The sequence below is a fragment of the Penicillium arizonense genome (assembly GCF_001773325.1).
Source record: "Penicillium arizonense strain CBS 141311 chromosome Unknown PENARI_contig023, whole genome shotgun sequence".
Taxonomy (NCBI): Eukaryota; Fungi; Ascomycota; class Eurotiomycetes; order Eurotiales; family Aspergillaceae; genus Penicillium; species Penicillium arizonense.
In genome coordinates, this window is record NW_019173300.1 from 222,778 (window position 1) to 241,577 (window position 18,800).

Here is an 18,800-nt window from a genome sequence, read left to right on the forward strand (position 1 = left end):
ATTGGCTATAGGACTTGTATTAGCGATTTTCGATCGAGCACTTTAATGATGTGTACGATTATCACATAACGTTAGCATATGGTATGTATTTCTTCTGGTAAGAGTAAGTAAGTGTAAGTAGGTGTAAATAAGTATACAATAGTGGCTTATTCCCGCTTATTCTTCGGCATAAGTCTCCCCCGTAGCCGGAACACCATATCCAAAGCCATGAAAGCACCTAAACAGAGTCAGATCACTTCCACTTGCACTTCAACTGCATTGTATCATAACTTACCCAACGCCACATAAGGCCCATAAAGCATCGTAATCTGCTGTTTCTGCTCCGTCGAGCGATCAGTCCAACTCCATACATCCACCAGACAAGTCAGCGACGTGAGGAAGGCTTGGATGCCGAAAACGAGAAGGTGAACTGGGATGAGGGGGTGGTCTGGACGAGATTGAAATTAGTTTCTTTTCGTTTCTTGGTTTGTTTGTGACAATGCATTCATGCTTCCAATGTTTCTTCTTCCGGTGTTCCATAGGGCTGGGGCTATGATTTGCCGGATAGAGTTCATTGCTGACATCTGACGTCTCGTCTGATATCCGGTGCCATATCTGGTTCGATATAGGTGTGTTGGATGGGATTGAAATATCCGATTGTGTAGGGAATGTGTATAGGGGTAGGGTAGGTATACCTCTCAATAACCCCCGCACTGCCCAGATGGATGCGGGAACATGGTATATCAGTTCCATCCAGATGAAGACGGTGAACCATGTTGGGGCGGGATCTTCGAAGAATTTGTCATGGTAGGTGTCTATGTAGAATTGGCGGAGAGTGTGGGAGAGGTTCGTTTGGAGGAATGTTGGTTGCAGGGGGACTGTGTCGATTACTGCCAAGTGTCAGGTAAGTTGATGTCAATTGAACAAAGGAATAGGGATGTGGTTGGTCTGTATCCACCGTGTACTCCGTAGAGACAGGTGGATAGTGTGATAGATGGGTACCCGGGTACGGGGGTTGACGGGATGGGAGGAAACATACGGAAGATGATGGGGATGTGGGTTACAAAGAACACCAGATAGGCTGTGTCGCGTTTGAGCATGGCGAAAGATAACCCGACGAGGTTGTGCTGGATCATATCATATGCAGAGTCAAAGGACAGAAAGAAAGAAAAGATATCAGGTCAGGTGACCTATAGATCGAAGTGCAATTAAGACGCAACTAAAAGCATCTTTGCTTTTTTCTGGTGGGCCAAGTCAAGTCCCGAGTCCAAGGTACCTTGGAAGGTTCCAAGGTTCCATCCCATTTTATCCACTTAGTGGGGGGGTTCAAACGTCTCTCTATCCCTTCTAGAAATTACGTAGATGTTCACACCGCTGCTTCTCATTTTTGGGATTCGGAAAGGTGGCCTGACTGAATCCTTCCTGGAAATTGTCTCCCCGAGGGAATTATGACATTATCTATAGCATGCACCGTCTACCGGCCCGATCCCTGCTCCACAAGGACCTTGGGATTAACTAGTCCAGTGAACTATACATACTCCAAGAAGTGATAGCCCGAATTACATCAGGATAAGGTACGCATGCAGCATGGGATAGGTCTGAAAGGAACTGGCAAATCCACGCAGACCGCAACATCCGGCCAATGGCACAGGCTGTTTCGAACTTCCCGTTTCCATTACGCCGAGGCAAAGATGAACCCACTGCATGCCTTATCTGGACAATTGAAGCGGTGAATTGAGTGTTCCAAGGGGTCGGGTTACTCCGGGATTTGTGTATCATTTTATTTAGGGGTTTACTGTAGGGGTTTGGGTGTTTTAGGTTGGGGAATAGATTAAATCGCTTCGATCTTGACCGCTGTTCGGAGATTGAGTGTCTATATAAGACTGTTCCCATCTTATCTTATACTTCATCTACTCCATACTTCACCTTTATACATCATCCCTATACTTCCCATTCCACTTCTCCTTCACAATGCCCTCCTCCGCCCCCCTTCGCGAAAAGAAACCCAAACCAGAACCTCCAATCAGCTACGACATCAACATCCCCTACGTGGACGTAGAAAAACAATCCAAAATCAACACCAAATACCCCCAATACCTCCCCAGTTGGGATCCAATCTGGTTCGAACCCCTAACTCCATTCGAATACAACGACCCAGCCCTGCGCGTCCGCGACAAATCAAAGCGCAACCTACTCAATGAGTCCTCCAAAATCTCCCACATCCAACCAAACATCGGCTCAGTCGTTGAAGGCGTGCAACTCTCCTCCCTGACTTCCGCAGGAAGAGACGAACTTGCCCTCCTCATTTCCGAGCGTAAGGTCGTCGCCTTCCCAGAGCAAGACCTCATCGACGCAGGCCCAGACGCTCAGGAGGAATTCATGCGCCATTTTGGTAAACCTAATTACCAGCCTGTTTCGGGCTCTATGACCGACCATCCGGCTTTCCATATTATTCACCGGGATGGCAACCGCGAGGAGATTTCTCGTTTCCTCGAGCAGAGGACTACTACCACGCTCTGGCATCAGGATGTCAGTTATGAAATCCAGCCCCCCGGCTATGTCATGCTGGGTCTGTTGCAGGGTCCTGAGGTTGGGGGTGATACCGTCTTTGCCGCGACGGATATGGCGTATAAGCGGCTTTCACCTACTTTTACCAGTTTCTTGGATTCGTTGAAGGTTACGCATACTTCGTCCAAGATGATTAACCACACGCGCTTGGCTGGCGGCCTTGTTAGGAAGGACCCTGTTGATACTGTGCATCCGCTTGTGCGGGTTCATCCTGTTACCGGGGAGAAATGTTTGTTTTTGAATGGGGAGTTTATTACGAGGATTCAGGGACTGAAGGACTCTGAGACGAAGTGGTTGTTGGATTTCCTCATGAATCATTTGGTTACTGGGCATGATTTCCAGGCTAGGGTGCGCTGGCAGCCTAGGACTATTGTTATGTTTGACAACCGGTCGACTATTCGTGAGTTCTCTTGTACTTCTTGGATATGGCATATACTGACTACCTATACTCTGTAGACTCCGCCATTGTTGACTACTTGGATGACGACTATGGTGCCAAAGCCCGTCATATCTTCCGTCTCATTGCTCTCGCTGAGAAGCCAATCCCCGTCTACGAGGATTTCTCTGAATAGACTCGGACTCGGGACTCATAGATGGCGTTTGGATTAGTATAGATTTAATGGATAATTTCGGATGGCACTCCATGAAATGTAGCATGTAGCATTGTCTATGGACTAACATTTGTGAATTCGTTTTCATTACCATCCCACGCCTAGAGTACAAAGTGAAAACACCGGAACGAAAAAAAGAAGAAAGATCGTCGCATATGATATGTCAAGCGGTGGAATACTGTATCCTCGCAGATCATCTGCACGTGCCAATACATCACCGCAGAATATCATCAATCCGCGACCGCAACTCAATAGCCGTAGTCAACTCATCCTGGCTGAGGACATTGCTACTCTGTTGCAGGATCAACAACATCTCTGAAATCCGCTCGGCAACCACATCCGATCCGAATACCATACCGCCCAGGCGCACGGTCTCCTGGAACCACCCAGTCAGCAGGTACAAGAGATCGCTGGCAATATACCGCCGGTTGGTGCCGTGGAAGGGGGCTTCGTCGGTGTAGTACATGGTCTCCAGGACGGCGTACAACGACTCGTGCGCCACGCCAAGATCCAAGAAGAGATCCACAACCCAGGTGGCTGGGCCGACGTTCCGTTGGAATTCGAGTGCATAGCGCTCGAGCATGGGGACCAGGTCGCGGACCGGGAACACAGTCTCAGACATGCGTAAGCGACTTCCAAGGCTGCGGACTTTGTCGATCACCGCTTCGTAGGGTTGCGGTGAGCCGCTGCGGATGGTTGCGTCATGCACCGTTTGAATCAAGTGTTGCCATGTTGACTTGATGTCGGCGGCATTTCGGTGGTCGGCAAAGTAGAAGATCTGAAGACAGATGTCGTGGTAGCCAGCAGTGTCGGCAAATTCATTGAAAAGCTGGTATTGTTAGGTTGAATCGTAAGTTGGAATCAAGGCTCAAGGCACTTACTGTGCTAATGTCCATCACCGGTCCATCCACCTCGCGCAGCACGTCGGCTTTGCGATCCGGGTTAATTCGCTCATCATCCTTCAATCGTTGCAGTAGATCATCTTGGATATTAGCCACGTCAATGAGGGTGGAGATCTCCTGCAGCAATCGCTGCCGTGCCTGACGTCCGACATCGGCTGTGAAAATGGAAGCGTTAGCGCGGGCTTGGCCGAGATACTCGATACGACGGCTCAGTGGTAGAGCGAAAGCGCTGTTCGCCAAGTCGAACTGCACTTGGGCGGTCTCAAAGAATCGCTGAGACTGAGAGTAGAATCGCCACAGAAGATCAGCATGGCCGAGATCGTCGGCCGACTTGCGCTGAAGGTATGTGACCACAAATGGCGACTGTGTCGACAGCAATCGGTCGCTCCAGCCCTGCTCGAGGTACCAGTCGTACAAGCTCGTCAAAAAGACCTCATCTGTCGAACCCGAAATCACGCCATATGCTTCGTTCTGGCGTTTGGCAACGGTGGTAAGCTGGCCATCAATAAATCCGGGATCAGATGCAGCCAAGGTATCAACTGCGAGCACGATTTTGAACACGAGATCGTAACATTGCTTGCGGAAGTAGAAGTACTCCTTGCGGGTATCCTGGTAACGGGTGAGCAAGCGGGTCCAAGATCCAGGGAATAGGGCACAGGGGGTATGTACCTGTTCGGGGCGCTGGTCCATGATCCAGGAGAGGGCAAGGTTGGATTTATCGGAGCGGCCGGCCACATTAAGTGCGAGTTGAATGGCGCCTGTAAAAGTTAGCATTGAACAGCAAAGACGTGGATCAAACCTACCTGCAAAGAACTGGTTGGAAATGAAGTTGTCCACCGCTGAAACCAGGTAATCCATGGGCAGGTTCTCGGCCACCTGCTGGAAGAGATGAAGACTGTCATTGAGTAGGTTGCGGCCCAGTTCGGTGTTGGCACCGGCCTCGGGGGCACGCTTGAGCAACTCCTGTGCCTTGAAGATCACTACGTCGTCCGCGCTGCAGAAACTGCCACATCGTCGGCGGAGCGCATCAGCCACGGTCTCAACGTTGGAGCCCTTGGCAATGTTGCGGTTGACAATGGCCTTGACCAACTCCTTGGCAATATCATGACCCTTGCTGGAGCTGAACAGTTCTTCAAAGGTGAGCTGAAGGAACTTTTCTTTCGACTCCACGGGCAAAGTCGCCACAATCTCATCGACCCGCTCATCGAACAACACAAGTACAAATGAGATACCCTCGATTGTGTGGGTGACCAGCTGAACAAGTGAATGTAGAGCTCGGTGCTCAGCCTGCAGTGCGGTCTCTTCTTGCTTGGTGGATACTCGGGCAAGAGCCTCAGGTCCGCTGAGTCCCTCGATGAAAGTCTTGTTGACCTTGAAGAATGCTTGGAGGGCGGATAGATCGTGTTGGATAGTCTGCAACTTGGCAGAGCTGACACCAGCTGAAACAGTCTGTGCACCATTGGGTCCCTTGCCCACCTTGGCGATTTCCTTCTTCCAGATGGATCGCAACAGACGCGCAATGTACAATCCGATGCCAGTGTGTCGTGGAGAAGGCTGCACAGCGTCAATGGCAGCTGTCGAGCTGTCTGCCACAGAATTCTCGTTCACAGTAGGCCGGCCACCATATTCAATGAACACCTTGCGGGCGTACTCCAGAACATCAGGGTCGTTGATACGGGTGAGTCTTTGGTCGGGAGAAATCTCCACACCTTGACCACAAGCCACTGCCAGAGCTGTCGCCAGCGTCTCACTCCGGCCGTATGTTCGAATGAAGTTCTTGATTTCGCCCGTCAAGCCCTCATCAGAGTTACCGCCGCTACGAACCAATGACGCGAAGATATCTACCAGACGACGCCGGCGAATGAGATGAACTCCGCCGTTGGTCAAGATCGCAATCTCTGCAGCAGGGTGGTCGAATTGAACGGCCAGCTCATTGGCCACAGAAGAAGGCGCCGAAACAAGTCCGATGTCCTCTGCTTTGCCTCCCAGATCGATCATGATAGCTGATTCAGCGGTTTTCCCACTGCCCGCATTTTCCTGGGAGCGAGCAACTCGGCCAGCGTCAGGAGTCGAGATGAAAAGGCTATCAATCTTTTGCAATGAATCCTTGGTCGTAAAACAGAAGAAGTAACCGGGAGAGAATCGTTCGGCAAGGCGAGTAGGAGAAAGAGTGTTGATCGGACCAGGGAAGGGTGTACCCTTGAAAGGCAAATCTGGAGAAATATCAAAGGGTGGTGTCTTCACATGTAGCGCCTGCATGCTGGTGGGAGGGCCGGTCTGCGAAGGCCCCCAGTTGTATGAGTTAGTTGCACTGAGATAGATGCGGTAGCCGGTCGCGGTTGTTGCAACCAGGTGATACCGCGATGCCTCCGTGACTGGCACAGGGCTGATCGAAACAATTCTGACTTTGGGATTGAGCGTTTCGTTGGAGGTGATGATGTGACCAATGTTGGAGTAAATATCCTGAGTGCGCTTGGTGATTGCAAGGGACAAGGAGCCATCAGACCCCATGTAGAAGACGCGAATAGTAGATGTGGAGGAAAGCGTGTAGAGAAGGCTTCGGCTGTCGTCAACTACCATCTGTGTGACAAACTCGGATGAGGCTTGCGCAAGGTTCGTGATGCTCATGGATGGTCTGAAAGCTGACAGACGTGAGCTTGTGTGGTTTACTCTGCTGCAGCGGCCCTGGAACCACCGTTCCTCTTGCTGGTAGGTGACCTCATGCACATCATTATCAGATGACCCTCCAAAGAAAATACGACCCCTCGATTCGGAAGCTGCAAACACATTGATATCCAGACCTCGGACCGAGACGCTCATGCCAGTTTGAAACAGGGAGACACTTTTGCTGCCGCTCGGCGTAGTCTCGTAGCCCATACCCAGCAAGATTACATCCGCGGTCGTTGAGACCACAAGCAAATGAGTAATTGCCGGCAGGAAGACTCCCGGACGCGGCTTGGTCAGTCTGACAGCATTGATGCTATTCGGTTGGTCTTCGAATCCCACCAATGTCGGGTTTGGGTGTGTGAAATCCCAGATGTACAATGCGTTGTCAATAGCCACCCACGCGTGATTTAGCTCGGCAAACAAACCCATGCTGGTCGAAACTTGTGCGCGGTTATATTGGTCGAAAATCTGATCGGGGATGTCGTACATCTTGACTTTTTGGAACGGCGCCCATGATGAAGCAGCGGGAATGTTGTACTCGGATGAAGAGCCCTCTGTCTTTGGTCAGTTCTGTAAGAGCCAGGAGATCTGTGAATCTTACGCGATAGATAGCTGTCCAGATCTGGGTAGCGCGACTCGCTTTGCAGGCTGTTATTAATTGTTCGCGCCCCGCGCTCCTCGGTGCTCAAGGTCTGATTTTTGGTCTGCGATGCTGCCGGGGGGAGCTTCGGCATGGGAGTCTGAGGGGTCTGTGTTTGCGGCGATTTGGCCTGGAGGGTCTGAGACACTGGTGCCGGAGTCTGGAAGTACGTCCCAGGAAGGGGTTTCATCGGCGTCGCCGGAGGAAGATTTGTTGGAAGAGACGGGTACGCCATGGCGGATGAACAAAAGCGAGGGAGAATTCCCCGCTAGAACCGACAGAGAAGCTGCAGTATGTGTCGAATGGTGAATCACAAGGAGAAACAAGAGGTAGAGAGGAGACGATGAGGAAGGGGAGGAGAGATTGGATCATTCAAGGTCTTTGCGAAAAGAGAGTCAACACTGGGAGCGGTGCACAGACCACTTTGGGATCTTCCGCCTTTTGTCAATTGACCGTCCACTAACTACATTCACTCCCTCGTGTCAACAATGTTTCAATCACTTCGAGTTTCTGCGCGTATTCCCGCTCGTCTGGTACGATGGAATTCGACTGCCACTCCAGTTCTACCGCCATTGATGGCTACTTTGCGGACTGATCTGAAAAATGCCATGAGAGCGAAAGACACCACCAGGTAGGAATTCCTCTACAACTGGTCGAACCTGAAGCTTATGAATAGACTCAATGTGCTTCGCGCTTTGATTTCGGAGACCAACAATGCCGCCAAAACCTCTTCCCCGATTCAGACCGACATTCAACTACTGTCGCTCATTCGGAAACGCTTGAATGCGACCAAGGATGCGGCCAAGGAGTTTGAGGCTGCTGAGCGCCCTGACCTGAAGGAGAAGGAGGATGCACAAGCTGTTGTATTAGAGGAATATGCTGGCCAGGTCAAGACCATGCCCATTGCCGAGATCACCGAGGTGGTCGTCAATGAGATCAACGCAATGAGTAACGCCGGCAGCAAGCCCAACCAGGGAGCTATCCTCAAGGCTCTGTTTGCCAACGGAGGTCCCTTGGATGGCAAGCCAGTCGACCGCCGAGAGGTGGCTGACGAGGTGAAGAAGGCACTCTCTTGAGCTTACATCTACATTTACCATTGTATATTAGTGTCACAATAGCCTAACAGGCAATCAATTCAATATGAAAAGATACGAAAATCCATGCCAACGCCAATCAAAACGCCAGTATAACAGATCACGAATAGAAAACGGCCGCACCTCCAAGAGAGGTCATCAGGACACCCAACCACCACCAACGCTTTGGGTTAATCAGCTCTTCCCGACTGATCAGGTGGAATCCAGATTTGGACGACAAGTCACGTTTGCCTTTGGAGCCAGTTGGCGTGGGGTTCAATGTTGTCGTGGGAAGCATCTTCGGTGGCCGGTATGCAAGGAACATGGGATGAAGAAGCGAACCATCAGGTCGTTTCAAGTCGAGGCGTTGGATATGGTGGTACTTATCGACTCCGGTGGAGAATGACTGTACGGTGTTAGAACGAAATGACCAAGAAAAGGGAGAGATGTACCTTGAAGTGCTCGGTGGCGTTGTATCGCGTGTATAGACCAACCGGTTGCCGACAGGGATCGGATACCAGTTGGCGACCATCGACGGCAATTGGGTTCAGGGTTAAAGAACCATCAGCAGATATTTCGAAGGAACCATGTTGCCATTGCATGATTCCTGTAGGACATGACGGATCGCTGGCTGTTTTGCGTCAGTACTGTCGAGTGATCTATATCGAAGAACTGACGATTTGAGATTGCGCGGTAGTATGCTTCCTCATAATGACCTTGGTCATCAAACGAGTATGAAATGCCAGTTAAATTTGGTTCAAGCAACTTGTCCTTGAGCGGATCATAGAATCCCTGCGCGTGTTAGTGCCTTTCGTTGTGATTGTATACAACACATACTGGACCAGTAATCACTTCTTGAGATTTGGTAGTCCATGTTCCAACCAAATCACTTGCAGTAGCTGCACAGGCAGCGGTTGCCAACAGACTCCAAATCAAAAACATCTTGGTTGACAAAAGGAAGTTGCCAGAAGGCAAGTATTTGAGGGCGCCCTAGATGCCCTTGATGGGTGGAGACCACATACCTTATCATTATCCGGAATGGACTCCCCCTCAACAACCTCATGGCCCTTCAATCTGCAAAGCGCGAACTGCGCAAAAGTATGCGATCGACGCTCTCGCGTCTGTCTGCTGCTTCCATCAATCAACAATGTCAGATTAATTTTTAGCTATTATGTGCCCCTACTAACCTGTCGCAGCTCGAGCCGCCACGACCAAATTCCTCTCGCTGGCCGAGTACCAGAACGCGAACAGTATTGCTGTCTACTTGTCCATGCCCACTGGAGAGCTGTCTACTACTGGAATTGTACGAGATGCTCTCCAGAGTGGCAAACAGGTCTACATCCCGTATATTCATACCCAAGACAAGACATCCATCATGGACATGTTCGCGCTCGGATCCATGGCGGAGTTTGAGTCATTACAACCGGACAAATGGGGGATTCCGTCGCTCCAACCTACACAAATTGAAGGTCGCCAGAATGGTTTGACACAAGGATTGGATCTGATTGTGATGCCGGGCATGGCCTTTGACCACGGGTTCCGGCGACTTGGTCATGGTAAAGGATATTATGATCATTTTCTAACGCGATACTCAAATATGGCCAGAAAAATGCCATTCCTTGGTAAGAAGTCCCAGAAACAATCCCTTTATCCCCGACTGAACTCCATGGCAGTTGCCCTTTCTCTGCGAGATCAATTACTCTCCGAGGATATTCCCGTGATGGAGCATGACTGGCTGATAGATGCGATCGTGGTTGGTGATGGTGAATATTTGGATCGCAGGGTGTAGCACATATCAAAATAGAAAAGAAAGTGCGAAAATTCAAACGGCTTGGATGAGCGAGACATTGTCGCCCTTGAGGAGGATCTGGCCTATTGCGGAGTTAGCTGTATTCTGTTGCTGGGCTGGATCATCCCGTACCTAAGGGCCGGCGCTTCTCCTCCTCTGTCTTGGTGGCAAGGCGCACTTCCACAGCATCGTCAATGACCAGGTTCATGAACTCATCAAAGCCCTAGTAGCAGTTAGCACAAGAAATGAACCGCGTCGTGAAAGGGCATACCCGAATCTTCCCCTCTATCCGGAATGCCAGCTGCTCATACAGCCAGACAGAGACAGTACTGCGCTTCTGCAGCAGACTGAAAATGAAGTGAATGGGAGCCAACAACGTCTTACGGCCAGCCATGGTGAATGTGTTGAGTGAATGATAGCTCGGGAGTCCAAACGATGTTGAGAAAGCTCTGCGTCCCGTGATTTAATTACAGTAATACCAATACACGTCACGGACACCATCCCACCTTCTCCTCCAAGTCACATCACCCCCCTCTCCTCACTCTTCTCCCCATTGCTGAGCCTTGATTTACATTGATTTCAATATGGCCAGCAAGGAAGCCGGGCAGGCATTCGCCCCGGTCCTGGCGGCCGTCGCGACAATGCAAGGGAATGTGCCCAGGGCTGAGAAGACTCAGGCCCATGAATTCCTAGAGAAGTTCCAGAAATCGGTATGTCAATCCGCTGATCGAGGGGTATTATTCGCTGACTCTGGTGATAGATTGAGGCATGGACGACAACCCACGCTTTATTACAGTCCCCCGATGTGCCGGTCGAGGCCAAACTGTTCGCCGCGACTACACTGAAAGGAAAGGTATGTTTACCGCGATGGCGGGTGCTAGCCCTCGTTAACATTGCGCAGATCATCTTCGATCTCGATCAACTTCCCCCCGATGCGGTTGTGGCGCTCCGAGACTCCGTTCTGAATCTGTTGGTGGCATTTGCATCGGGCCCGCGGCCCATCCAGACTCAGCTATGCGTGTGCTTGGCCAGTTTGGCGATCCAGATGGTCGCATGGAAGGATGTTCTGGCGCTCGTGGGGTCAGCCTTGGGAAGCAGCGCAGGAGACTGCGTGCTGGAGTTCCTGAAAATCTTGCCCGAGGAAGTCACCGAGGGTCGCAAGATTAACCTCAGCGTATGTGTTTGAGTGTTGTCTACAGGTATTAAGCTGACACGTACAACAGGAGGACGAATTGCTCGTGAGAACCAAGGAGCTATTGGAAGACAATGCGGAGCAGGTCATGCAGCTGATGATTCAATACTCTCAATCATCGCGTGAGTATTCAGATCCTTGCATACAGGTGGAGGATTCTAACTAACTTATACAGCTACCGCCGCAACCAACCCTCGTCTTCTCGACTGCATCACTTCATGGCTGCGTGAAATCCCCGCTGCCAAGGTCGTTGAGTCACCCCTCATGGACGTGATCATCAAGGCCCTCGACAACGACGTGTCTTTCGACGCAGGTGTCGACTGTGTTTGCACGCTTTACCGAGACACCAAGGATGTTGACGAGTCACTTCCCGTCATTCAAGCGCTCTACCCGCGACTGATGGCTCTTCGCCCCAAGATTGCCGAAACCGCCGAGGCCGAGGATTTGGAGGCATTCAAGGGTATCACAAGAATGTTTGCAGAGGCTGGAGAAGCTTGGGTTGTGCTTGTTGCGCGTCTGCCGGGTGAATTCCGGGGTCTCGTGGAGGCACTCCTCGAGTGCTGTGCTCGGGACTGGGAGCGTGATGCGATCTCTTTGACCTTCATGTTCTGGTACGAACTCAAGCAATATATCACCCTGGAGCGCTATGGTGAGGCCCGTGTCAATTTCCAAGATATCTTCTCCCAGCTGGTGGATATTATGGTCAAGCACCTGGAGTATCCCAGCCCGGAGGAAGGCGAGACCGACTTGTTTGGTGGAGACCGCGAGCAGGAAGAAAAGTTCCGTCAGTTCCGTCATGCCATGGGTGATGTTCTCAAGGACTGCTGTGCTGTGGTTGGCGTGTCCAACTGTCTTGGCAAAATCTACCAGTTGATCCAGCAGTGGGTAGGCCAGTATGCTTCGCAGGCCAGCAATGACCATGTTCCTCACTGGCAGGAATTGGAGGCTCCTCTTTTCGGTCTCCGTGCAATGGGCCGGATGGTCGACCCCGAGGAAAGCACTGTCCTTGGACAGTTGATCCCTCTGATTGTCCAGATCCCAGACCAGGAGAAGGTCCGATTCCAGGCGATCATGGCGCTGGCGCGCTACACGGAGTGGACCGCTCTCCACCCCGAGACACTCGAGGCCCAGCTCAACTATGTGATTTCCGGATTCCACCACAGCTCTCAAGAGGTCGTGCAGGCCTCTGCTCTTGCCTTCAAGTTCCTGGGTACAGACTGCCAGAAGCTACTTGGTGGTCATATCGCTCAGCTGCACTCCTTCTATGAGTCAGTTCTCGACAAACTGAAGCCTGCCAGTCAGGAGGAAGTGACTGAGGGTGTCGCCGCCGTGGTTTCCGTTCAGCCCCACGAGAAGATCTACGAGTCATACAAGATGTTCTGCGATCCGATCATGGCCCGAATCATGAACCTCGCCAACAATGCGCAGGATGAAGAAGGCCAGCGAGCTGTAGCCGACCACTTACAGCTGATCACCATCTTTGTACAGGTGGTGACTCCCATTGTTGCACCAGGGGAAGAAAATCCCGCCGTCAAATACTGTGGTGAAGTTCTCCCTATTATGACCACGATTGTCATGAACTTTACGTCTTCCACGCCTATTCTTGAACGCGTGTGCCGCTGCTGGCGCTACATGATTATTTCTTACCGCACCGGCATGATTTCTCTTCTGCCTACCCTGGCCGAGAGTATCGCAAACGGTTTCCAGGCGTCGCGCGAGGGTTGCTTCTTGTGGGCCACGGACGCAGTGGTGCGTGAGTACTCGGATGGCGCCGAGTATGTCGATCAGGCTACCAGTGATGCCGTCTTCCAGTTCTATGAGCAGCAGGCCATTGCTTTCCTGCGCATATTGAACGACCTCCCTCCCGAGAACCTGCCCGATGTGATTGAGGACTTCTTCCGTCTTTCATCTGATGCCGTCCGATACTACCCTAAGAAGTGCATCAGCTCGTCTCTGGCTGTCCCCATCTTCTCTGCTGCTCTCAGCGCCCTCACGCTTCAACAAGTCGACCCTCTCATCGCCACGCTTCACTATTACCGGGATCTTTTCAGCTTCGCATTTGACAAGCCGATGGTCTCGGAATTCACCACCCCGGAGGGCCAGCCTTACTCCACCCCGCCCGAAGTCCGCGAGGCTGTAAAGGCATTGATTGCCTCGCAGGGTCAGCCCTTGGCGCAGCGTGTTTTGACTGGCATGATGTTCACCTTCCCGGGTGACTGCTTCCCTGATGCCTCCGGTGTGATTATGACGATGTTCGAGCTGCTTCCCCAGGAAAGCGGTGCTTGGCTACAAAGTACGCTGCAGATGTTGCCTGCTGGTTCTATGAAGCAGGGCGAGGCCGAACGACTACTCAAGAACGTCTCCGACAAAGTACAGTCGGGAGAGACCCGCAAGATCCGTGCTCTCCTTCAAGGTATGTTGACACGCTGCTACTATCCATAACCAAAGCTAACCATTGCCAGACTTCACCAACTCGTACCGCCGCCGCAATGTGGCTCCACGCGATGGACTCGGCCGTCTGGAGGCCACCCGGTTCCGATTCAGCGGCTGAAATACTCACTGTCCTTTTTTTACCAGTGCTCCATAGCACTCAAAAAGAACACACGGGAGCATTTGCACATCAAGGTGTTGGTCCTTTGTTATTGACGCACCATGTGCCACGCGAGGGCATGAACCCGGTCTCGAAATGATTTATGATCTGCCGGTGCGTCGGCTTAGCCAGGACTTTCTGGCATCGTCAGTTACCATTTAGGTTGTATTTCTCGACCTAGTGTAGACAGCATTCATAGATAGTCAGAACTCTTGTCTACATGCATGTGTAGAGATGCGATTTCGCAGTCTCCGCGTGCGGGTATTTGATCATGAGCAATGAATCTATTGATTATCATTACAGTGAAATATATATCTATGTAGCGTATATTCATCTATATGTACAAATCCCTGATTCAAGCCTATGGGATCTTTGACACATATCTCCACGACCGGAGATTGTGTTTTGAAGAGAATCTCAATGTGGAAAAGAAAAATCTAAGTTCTAATCAGACTTTCTAGTAAAGTAGACAATGTGTCGCTGAATTGCAGTGAGGGGTAGGAGGTAATGCATAAGCCAATATATCAACCATAGCGCCTTACAAAAAGCGTCCGCTCCGAGTAGAATACTCCAGTCATCGGTATGTTGTCTATATAATAGCACCTAGAGTCAGCCAAGGCTCTCACAAATCCTTCGGTACATAATAGGACATACTACATTGGGGCCGCCATCCTTCCTCAAGCAACAGCTCTGTATGCGGGGAGCTTTCGATTGTATACAAAGGCAGGGCCGCAGTCGAGCGAGCTATAAAAAAAATATTAGTAAATACATTCCCATAACCTTAAGGAATCTTTCACCTGGTTCTATGCTTAGTTCTCCTTTAGATATATATTTCCAGATGGTGTAAAACAGTTGAGCGACGGCGATAAACAAAGCAATAATTGCGACGATAGCTTCGGTGGATAGGGACATTTGAAAGCAGGTAGATATATTCAAACAAGCTTGTAAGAAGAGGAAACATATGACTATGTACCTGGGCAGCGAGAATCTACTGCTAAAATTATGGTCGACAACCTACTACTGCATTACGGTCGACAATCTACTACTGCATTACGGTCGACAATCGACTACTGAGTTATGGTCGACTATCGAGTATTGTTTACGACTTAGCTAATTTAGACTAGGTCCTGTTTTGACCGTAGTTCCTAGGAGTTTGATTGGCAGTTGGTAGCCCTAGGCGTGACTATGGCGTCGGTATAGAGTACAGCGCGCGCCACCGGTGGGTGTTCCAGCTTGGGAAGCCATCTACTTCTAGAGTAAGGCTTCCAAGTACTTGATTCGCGATAGTTGCTCACTTTTCGTTACCTCGTCGCCCGGTGAAGTCTGCTCCGCTACAGGGCTAGCCGAGTTAGATGCAGTCTTGAGTGCCGGTCAGGCCCGGTCATTGTCATCTGGCGTACGTAACGGTCAGGTGATGTTTAAGGAGCAGTTCTAATATATTTAGGGGCTTCTAGTACTCCCTAGTCAACAATTGGCAAGAGTAGGGGGGAGAGGTTTGAATTGCTATACATTATCCGGTTTGTGTACGAAGTACAGACTATATATATGTATATACTTCACACTCTTGTGAATACACAAACTATCTCCTATCTCTTTCAGTTCTAACCAAATAGACTAGATCCATAGTTGTGTATCCAATTGGCGGGATTATATATGTATTATTAACGCAATAAAAAAAAAGAACCCACTCCCATGAACCGGGATTGGATAAGCCCACTCTCGGGATTGAACCAAGGACCTCAGCATAGTCTTGAGAGAGGAGAATAATCTACTATACAAGTGCTGCGCGACTACCACTGCGCCAAGCGGGCATTGATGAAGATATTTGTTCAGGATTATGCGCCAGAAGAAGATGGTTACTCCGACTCTAGTTAATTTAGGAATAGGAAATTCCTACGAAACCTCAGAAGGCCAATTGATTTACGAAACATTACCAAGCCCGGTCTCCAAGTTGATCAGGACAAAAGGAAAAAAAAAGCCATTAACATAGTAGGTAGTACGTATATAAAAAATTTGGAACAAAAAACGAGGCTCAGCCGAGAGTTGAACTCGGGATCTCCGCATTACAAGTGCGATGCGTTAACCACTGCGCCACTAAGCCAGTTCTTGGTTGCATATTACGGTTCAGCCTCTCAACAGGTAGCTGGTACACTGCTGGTTTAGGGTAAGCCCACGACTACGGGCTAAATCTCACTATAGGTGACGGTTTGAATGCGCCGTGGAATACAAATATACATTAATTAATTGTTGTACCGTATTTATCTCAGACATGCTGTATATAGACGACTAAAGTTGCCGTCTAGCAAGTTGTCACCTCCGCCACAGCCCCACCGACATCTCCGCACTTCCCCCGGACGCCTTTTGACTGCCGAGTTTGATCTCTTCTCCCTCCCACGTGGATCGGCATCCCGAGGATTTCCTCCCTCATGGCATGAGAATGGAGACTGACGATCATCCCTCCAAGCGTCGCCGACGCAGCCGCAAAGTCCTCTCCGATCGCAAGTTCGAATGCACCTTCGAAGGCTGCGGGAAGAGCTATTCGCGCGCCGAACACCTGAGTCGCCATGCGCTCAACCACACCCCGAAACAAATCTACCGCTGCGACTTTCCAAACTGCTATCGGTCTTTCGTGCGACAGGACCTCTGCATTCGCCATCGCGAACGTCACACCACCAGTGGCTCCCAGCTGCAGAAGCGCGATCACTACACCGATAATGACGCTACCAAAACCTCGCCTGCTTCCTCGCCTGCGATCACGGCCCCGGACTACTTCATTGGCTCCGAGACGCCCAAGCCATCTGCGACCACCTTTCCGATTACCACTGGAATCGAGACGACTGAAATACCCGTCTCGCAGTACTCTGATTTCCCCACTGTGCTGGACCAGCCGGATAACCTCATCGACCTCGATTCCATGTCCTACCCCATCTTCGGGGGCGAAACTTATAACAGATCGCCTTTTGCCATGGCAGATGACTTTGCGGCATGGTTGTTCAGCGAGCCACTCGCGCCGCTGGGGTATGGGATGGTGCCGATGGTCCAGAATCAGTTCTACATGAACGAGCCCTCGTACAATAACTTTTGTACGGTGATCCCGCAACATCCCATGAGTGTAACCAGCATTCTAGACTCGGGGGCGCCGCCTTCGATCATTTCAGAAGAGAAGCGACAGGAATTACTGCACTTGATGTCAACGCGGTTCAACGAGGCGGCGTATGCAGCCGGTGCTAAGCGGAAGGATGCGTTGATGGAGGGGGATTTGAATAATGACCGACATGTCCTCAGTCTGCGCATGATGCAGACGTATATTGGTTCTTATTGGTACCATTTTCATGCACAGTTGCCGATCTTGCATCAGCCCACTTTTGCTGCAGATCGGACGCCGGCGCTTTTACTCTTGGCAATTATGGCCATTGGGGCCGCAACATTGGATAAAATTCACGGAGAGGCTGCTACTGAATCGGCTGCTGAGCTGGCCAGCTTTATTGCGTGGCATTTACGTTGGGAGATCTTTATGGACGCGGATTTCCGGCCACCTGCTAGACTGTGGGTATTTCAGTCGCTTTTACTACTGGAGGTCTATGAGAAGCTCTTTTCGACACGTGCGCTGCATGAGCGCGCTCATATCCATCACGATACGACACTCACTCTTATGCGCCGAGGTAGTTCGTTGATCGGCAGTTCTTCTTTCGATACGCCAGACACCAAGGAAGAAGACGAGTCATGGTCAACCTGGATCAAGGCTGAGGCGACCCGCCGTGTGGCTTTTGCCGCTTTTGTGCTTGATTCTACACATGCAACTATGTTTGGACACTCGGCCAAAATGGTAGCTCACGAATTACGACTCCCATTGCCCTGTGACGAGGCGTTGTGGGCGGCAACCAGTGCAGCCGAGGTGGCTCGGGTCCAGTCCAGCCTGCAGTCACACGGTGTACGGCCGATCATGTTTTTGGACGGCCTGAAACGCACGCTCAACGGACAACCAGTCCGAACGAACGCGTTCGGACGGATTATCCTCATGGCAGGCCTGCTGAGTGTCTGCTGGCATCTGAACCAGCGAGATCTGCAGATCAGCTCGCTAGGCGTAGGACAGACGCTCGGCGGACGCGATAAATGGCGTTCGTCGCTACTACGAGCATTCGATAACTGGCGACGCGACGTCGACGAAGCCCTGGGTCCATCGACGACATCCGAGTCGCGCGACGTGCTACACGGCTTGGCCCACATGGCCTCCCACGTCGACATAGTCGATCTGCAAATTTTCGCAGGCGCAGGCCGACTAATGGGTCGCTCAATTACAGCACGCGATTACCACAGCGCAAAGGAGAAAACTAATCGATGGGCGACCAAAGCCTCAGCCCGCGATGCCACCTTTTACGCGCTCAAATTCCTTTCTACCTGCTTCCTTGACCCGGCCACCCAGCCGGGTGAATACGCCGCCCGCGATGATTACCTCCTCAATCGGCCATGGGTGATGTATTTCGCTGCATTGGTGGTCTGGACGTACGGGTACGCGTTGGACGGACCCCTGCGTCCAGCACCAGTGCTCGCCACACAGGCCGACAGACAACAAGACATGCAGCTATTCCTGCATCGCATGAGCCAGATACGGGAACCCAACGAGTTAGAGGGGCTGACAGGTCGTAATGGGTGTCTTGGTCTGCTAATGATCCTCCGAGACTCATTCGCCAAACCGCGGTGGGAGTTACTAGGGGAAGCGGCGCGGCTGCTGGACAGCTGTATCGCAAAGCTACAGTCGTAGCAGTATGTATGATGTACCTTTGATATC

The 18,800-nt window shown here is 51.1% G+C and overlaps 9 protein-coding genes across 9 annotated transcripts; 5 read left to right on the top strand and 4 right to left on the bottom strand.

Annotated features, from left to right (window-relative positions):
* Positions 1-146: 146 nt before the first annotated feature.
* On the bottom strand, positions 147-1,079 carry PENARI_c023G00132 (EXPERA domain-containing protein; the record flags this gene model as incomplete). The annotated part of the gene is made up of 4 exons (XM_022635475.1): positions 147-217; positions 275-427; positions 675-869; positions 1,019-1,079. The coding sequence occupies 4 exons, from the start codon at positions 1,077-1,079 to the stop codon at positions 147-149; spliced, it is 480 nt and encodes a 159-aa protein (XP_022484648.1).
* Positions 1,080-1,950: 871 nt separating this feature from the next.
* Positions 1,951-3,119, top strand: PENARI_c023G03587 (TauD/TfdA dioxygenase family protein; the record flags this gene model as incomplete). Its single annotated transcript, XM_022635517.1, has 2 exons — positions 1,951-2,947; positions 3,004-3,119. 2 exons carry the CDS (start codon positions 1,951-1,953, stop codon positions 3,117-3,119), a joined length of 1,113 nt encoding a protein of 370 aa, XP_022484636.1.
* A 253-nt stretch (positions 3,120-3,372) lies between these two features.
* PENARI_c023G04914 (putative non-repetitive nucleoporin) lies at positions 3,373-7,602 on the bottom strand (the record flags this gene model as incomplete). The annotated part of the gene is made up of 5 exons (XM_022635536.1): positions 3,373-3,987; positions 4,040-4,669; positions 4,730-4,818; positions 4,864-7,281; positions 7,329-7,602. 5 exons carry the CDS (start codon positions 7,600-7,602, stop codon positions 3,373-3,375), a joined length of 4,026 nt encoding a protein of 1,341 aa, XP_022484597.1.
* Positions 7,603-7,855: 253 nt separating this feature from the next.
* On the top strand, positions 7,856-8,443 carry PENARI_c023G08649 (uncharacterized protein; the record flags this gene model as incomplete). Its single annotated transcript, XM_022635586.1, has 2 exons — positions 7,856-7,900; positions 8,003-8,443. 2 exons carry the CDS (start codon positions 7,856-7,858, stop codon positions 8,441-8,443), a joined length of 486 nt encoding a protein of 161 aa, XP_022484532.1.
* Positions 8,444-8,561: 118 nt separating this feature from the next.
* PENARI_c023G00985 (uncharacterized protein) lies at positions 8,562-9,382 on the bottom strand (the record flags this gene model as incomplete). The annotated part of the gene is made up of 4 exons (XM_022635482.1): positions 8,562-8,846; positions 8,893-9,071; positions 9,118-9,232; positions 9,278-9,382. The coding sequence occupies 4 exons, from the start codon at positions 9,380-9,382 to the stop codon at positions 8,562-8,564; spliced, it is 684 nt and encodes a 227-aa protein (XP_022484585.1).
* Positions 9,383-9,501: 119 nt separating this feature from the next.
* PENARI_c023G05743 (5-formyltetrahydrofolate cyclo-ligase) lies at positions 9,502-10,229 on the top strand (the record flags this gene model as incomplete). The annotated part of the gene is made up of 2 exons (XM_022635542.1): positions 9,502-9,538; positions 9,637-10,229. 2 exons carry the CDS (start codon positions 9,502-9,504, stop codon positions 10,227-10,229), a joined length of 630 nt encoding a protein of 209 aa, XP_022484572.1.
* A 33-nt stretch (positions 10,230-10,262) lies between these two features.
* Positions 10,263-10,623, bottom strand: PENARI_c023G06234 (small nuclear ribonucleoprotein E; the record flags this gene model as incomplete). The annotated part of the gene is made up of 3 exons (XM_022635551.1): positions 10,263-10,312; positions 10,362-10,452; positions 10,501-10,623. 3 exons carry the CDS (start codon positions 10,621-10,623, stop codon positions 10,263-10,265), a joined length of 264 nt encoding a protein of 87 aa, XP_022484652.1.
* Positions 10,624-10,813: 190 nt separating this feature from the next.
* Positions 10,814-13,972, top strand: PENARI_c023G09789 (mRNA transport regulator MTR10; the record flags this gene model as incomplete). Its single annotated transcript, XM_022635601.1, has 6 exons — positions 10,814-10,939; positions 10,990-11,082; positions 11,131-11,403; positions 11,453-11,543; positions 11,597-13,834; positions 13,884-13,972. 6 exons carry the CDS (start codon positions 10,814-10,816, stop codon positions 13,970-13,972), a joined length of 2,910 nt encoding a protein of 969 aa, XP_022484559.1.
* Positions 13,973-16,448: 2,476 nt separating this feature from the next.
* On the top strand, positions 16,449-18,773 carry PENARI_c023G06724 (putative C2H2 finger domain protein; the record flags this gene model as incomplete). Its single annotated transcript, XM_022635557.1, has 1 exon — positions 16,449-18,773. One exon carries the CDS (start codon positions 16,449-16,451, stop codon positions 18,771-18,773), a length of 2,325 nt encoding a protein of 774 aa, XP_022484535.1.
* Positions 18,774-18,800: the final 27 nt, after the last annotated feature.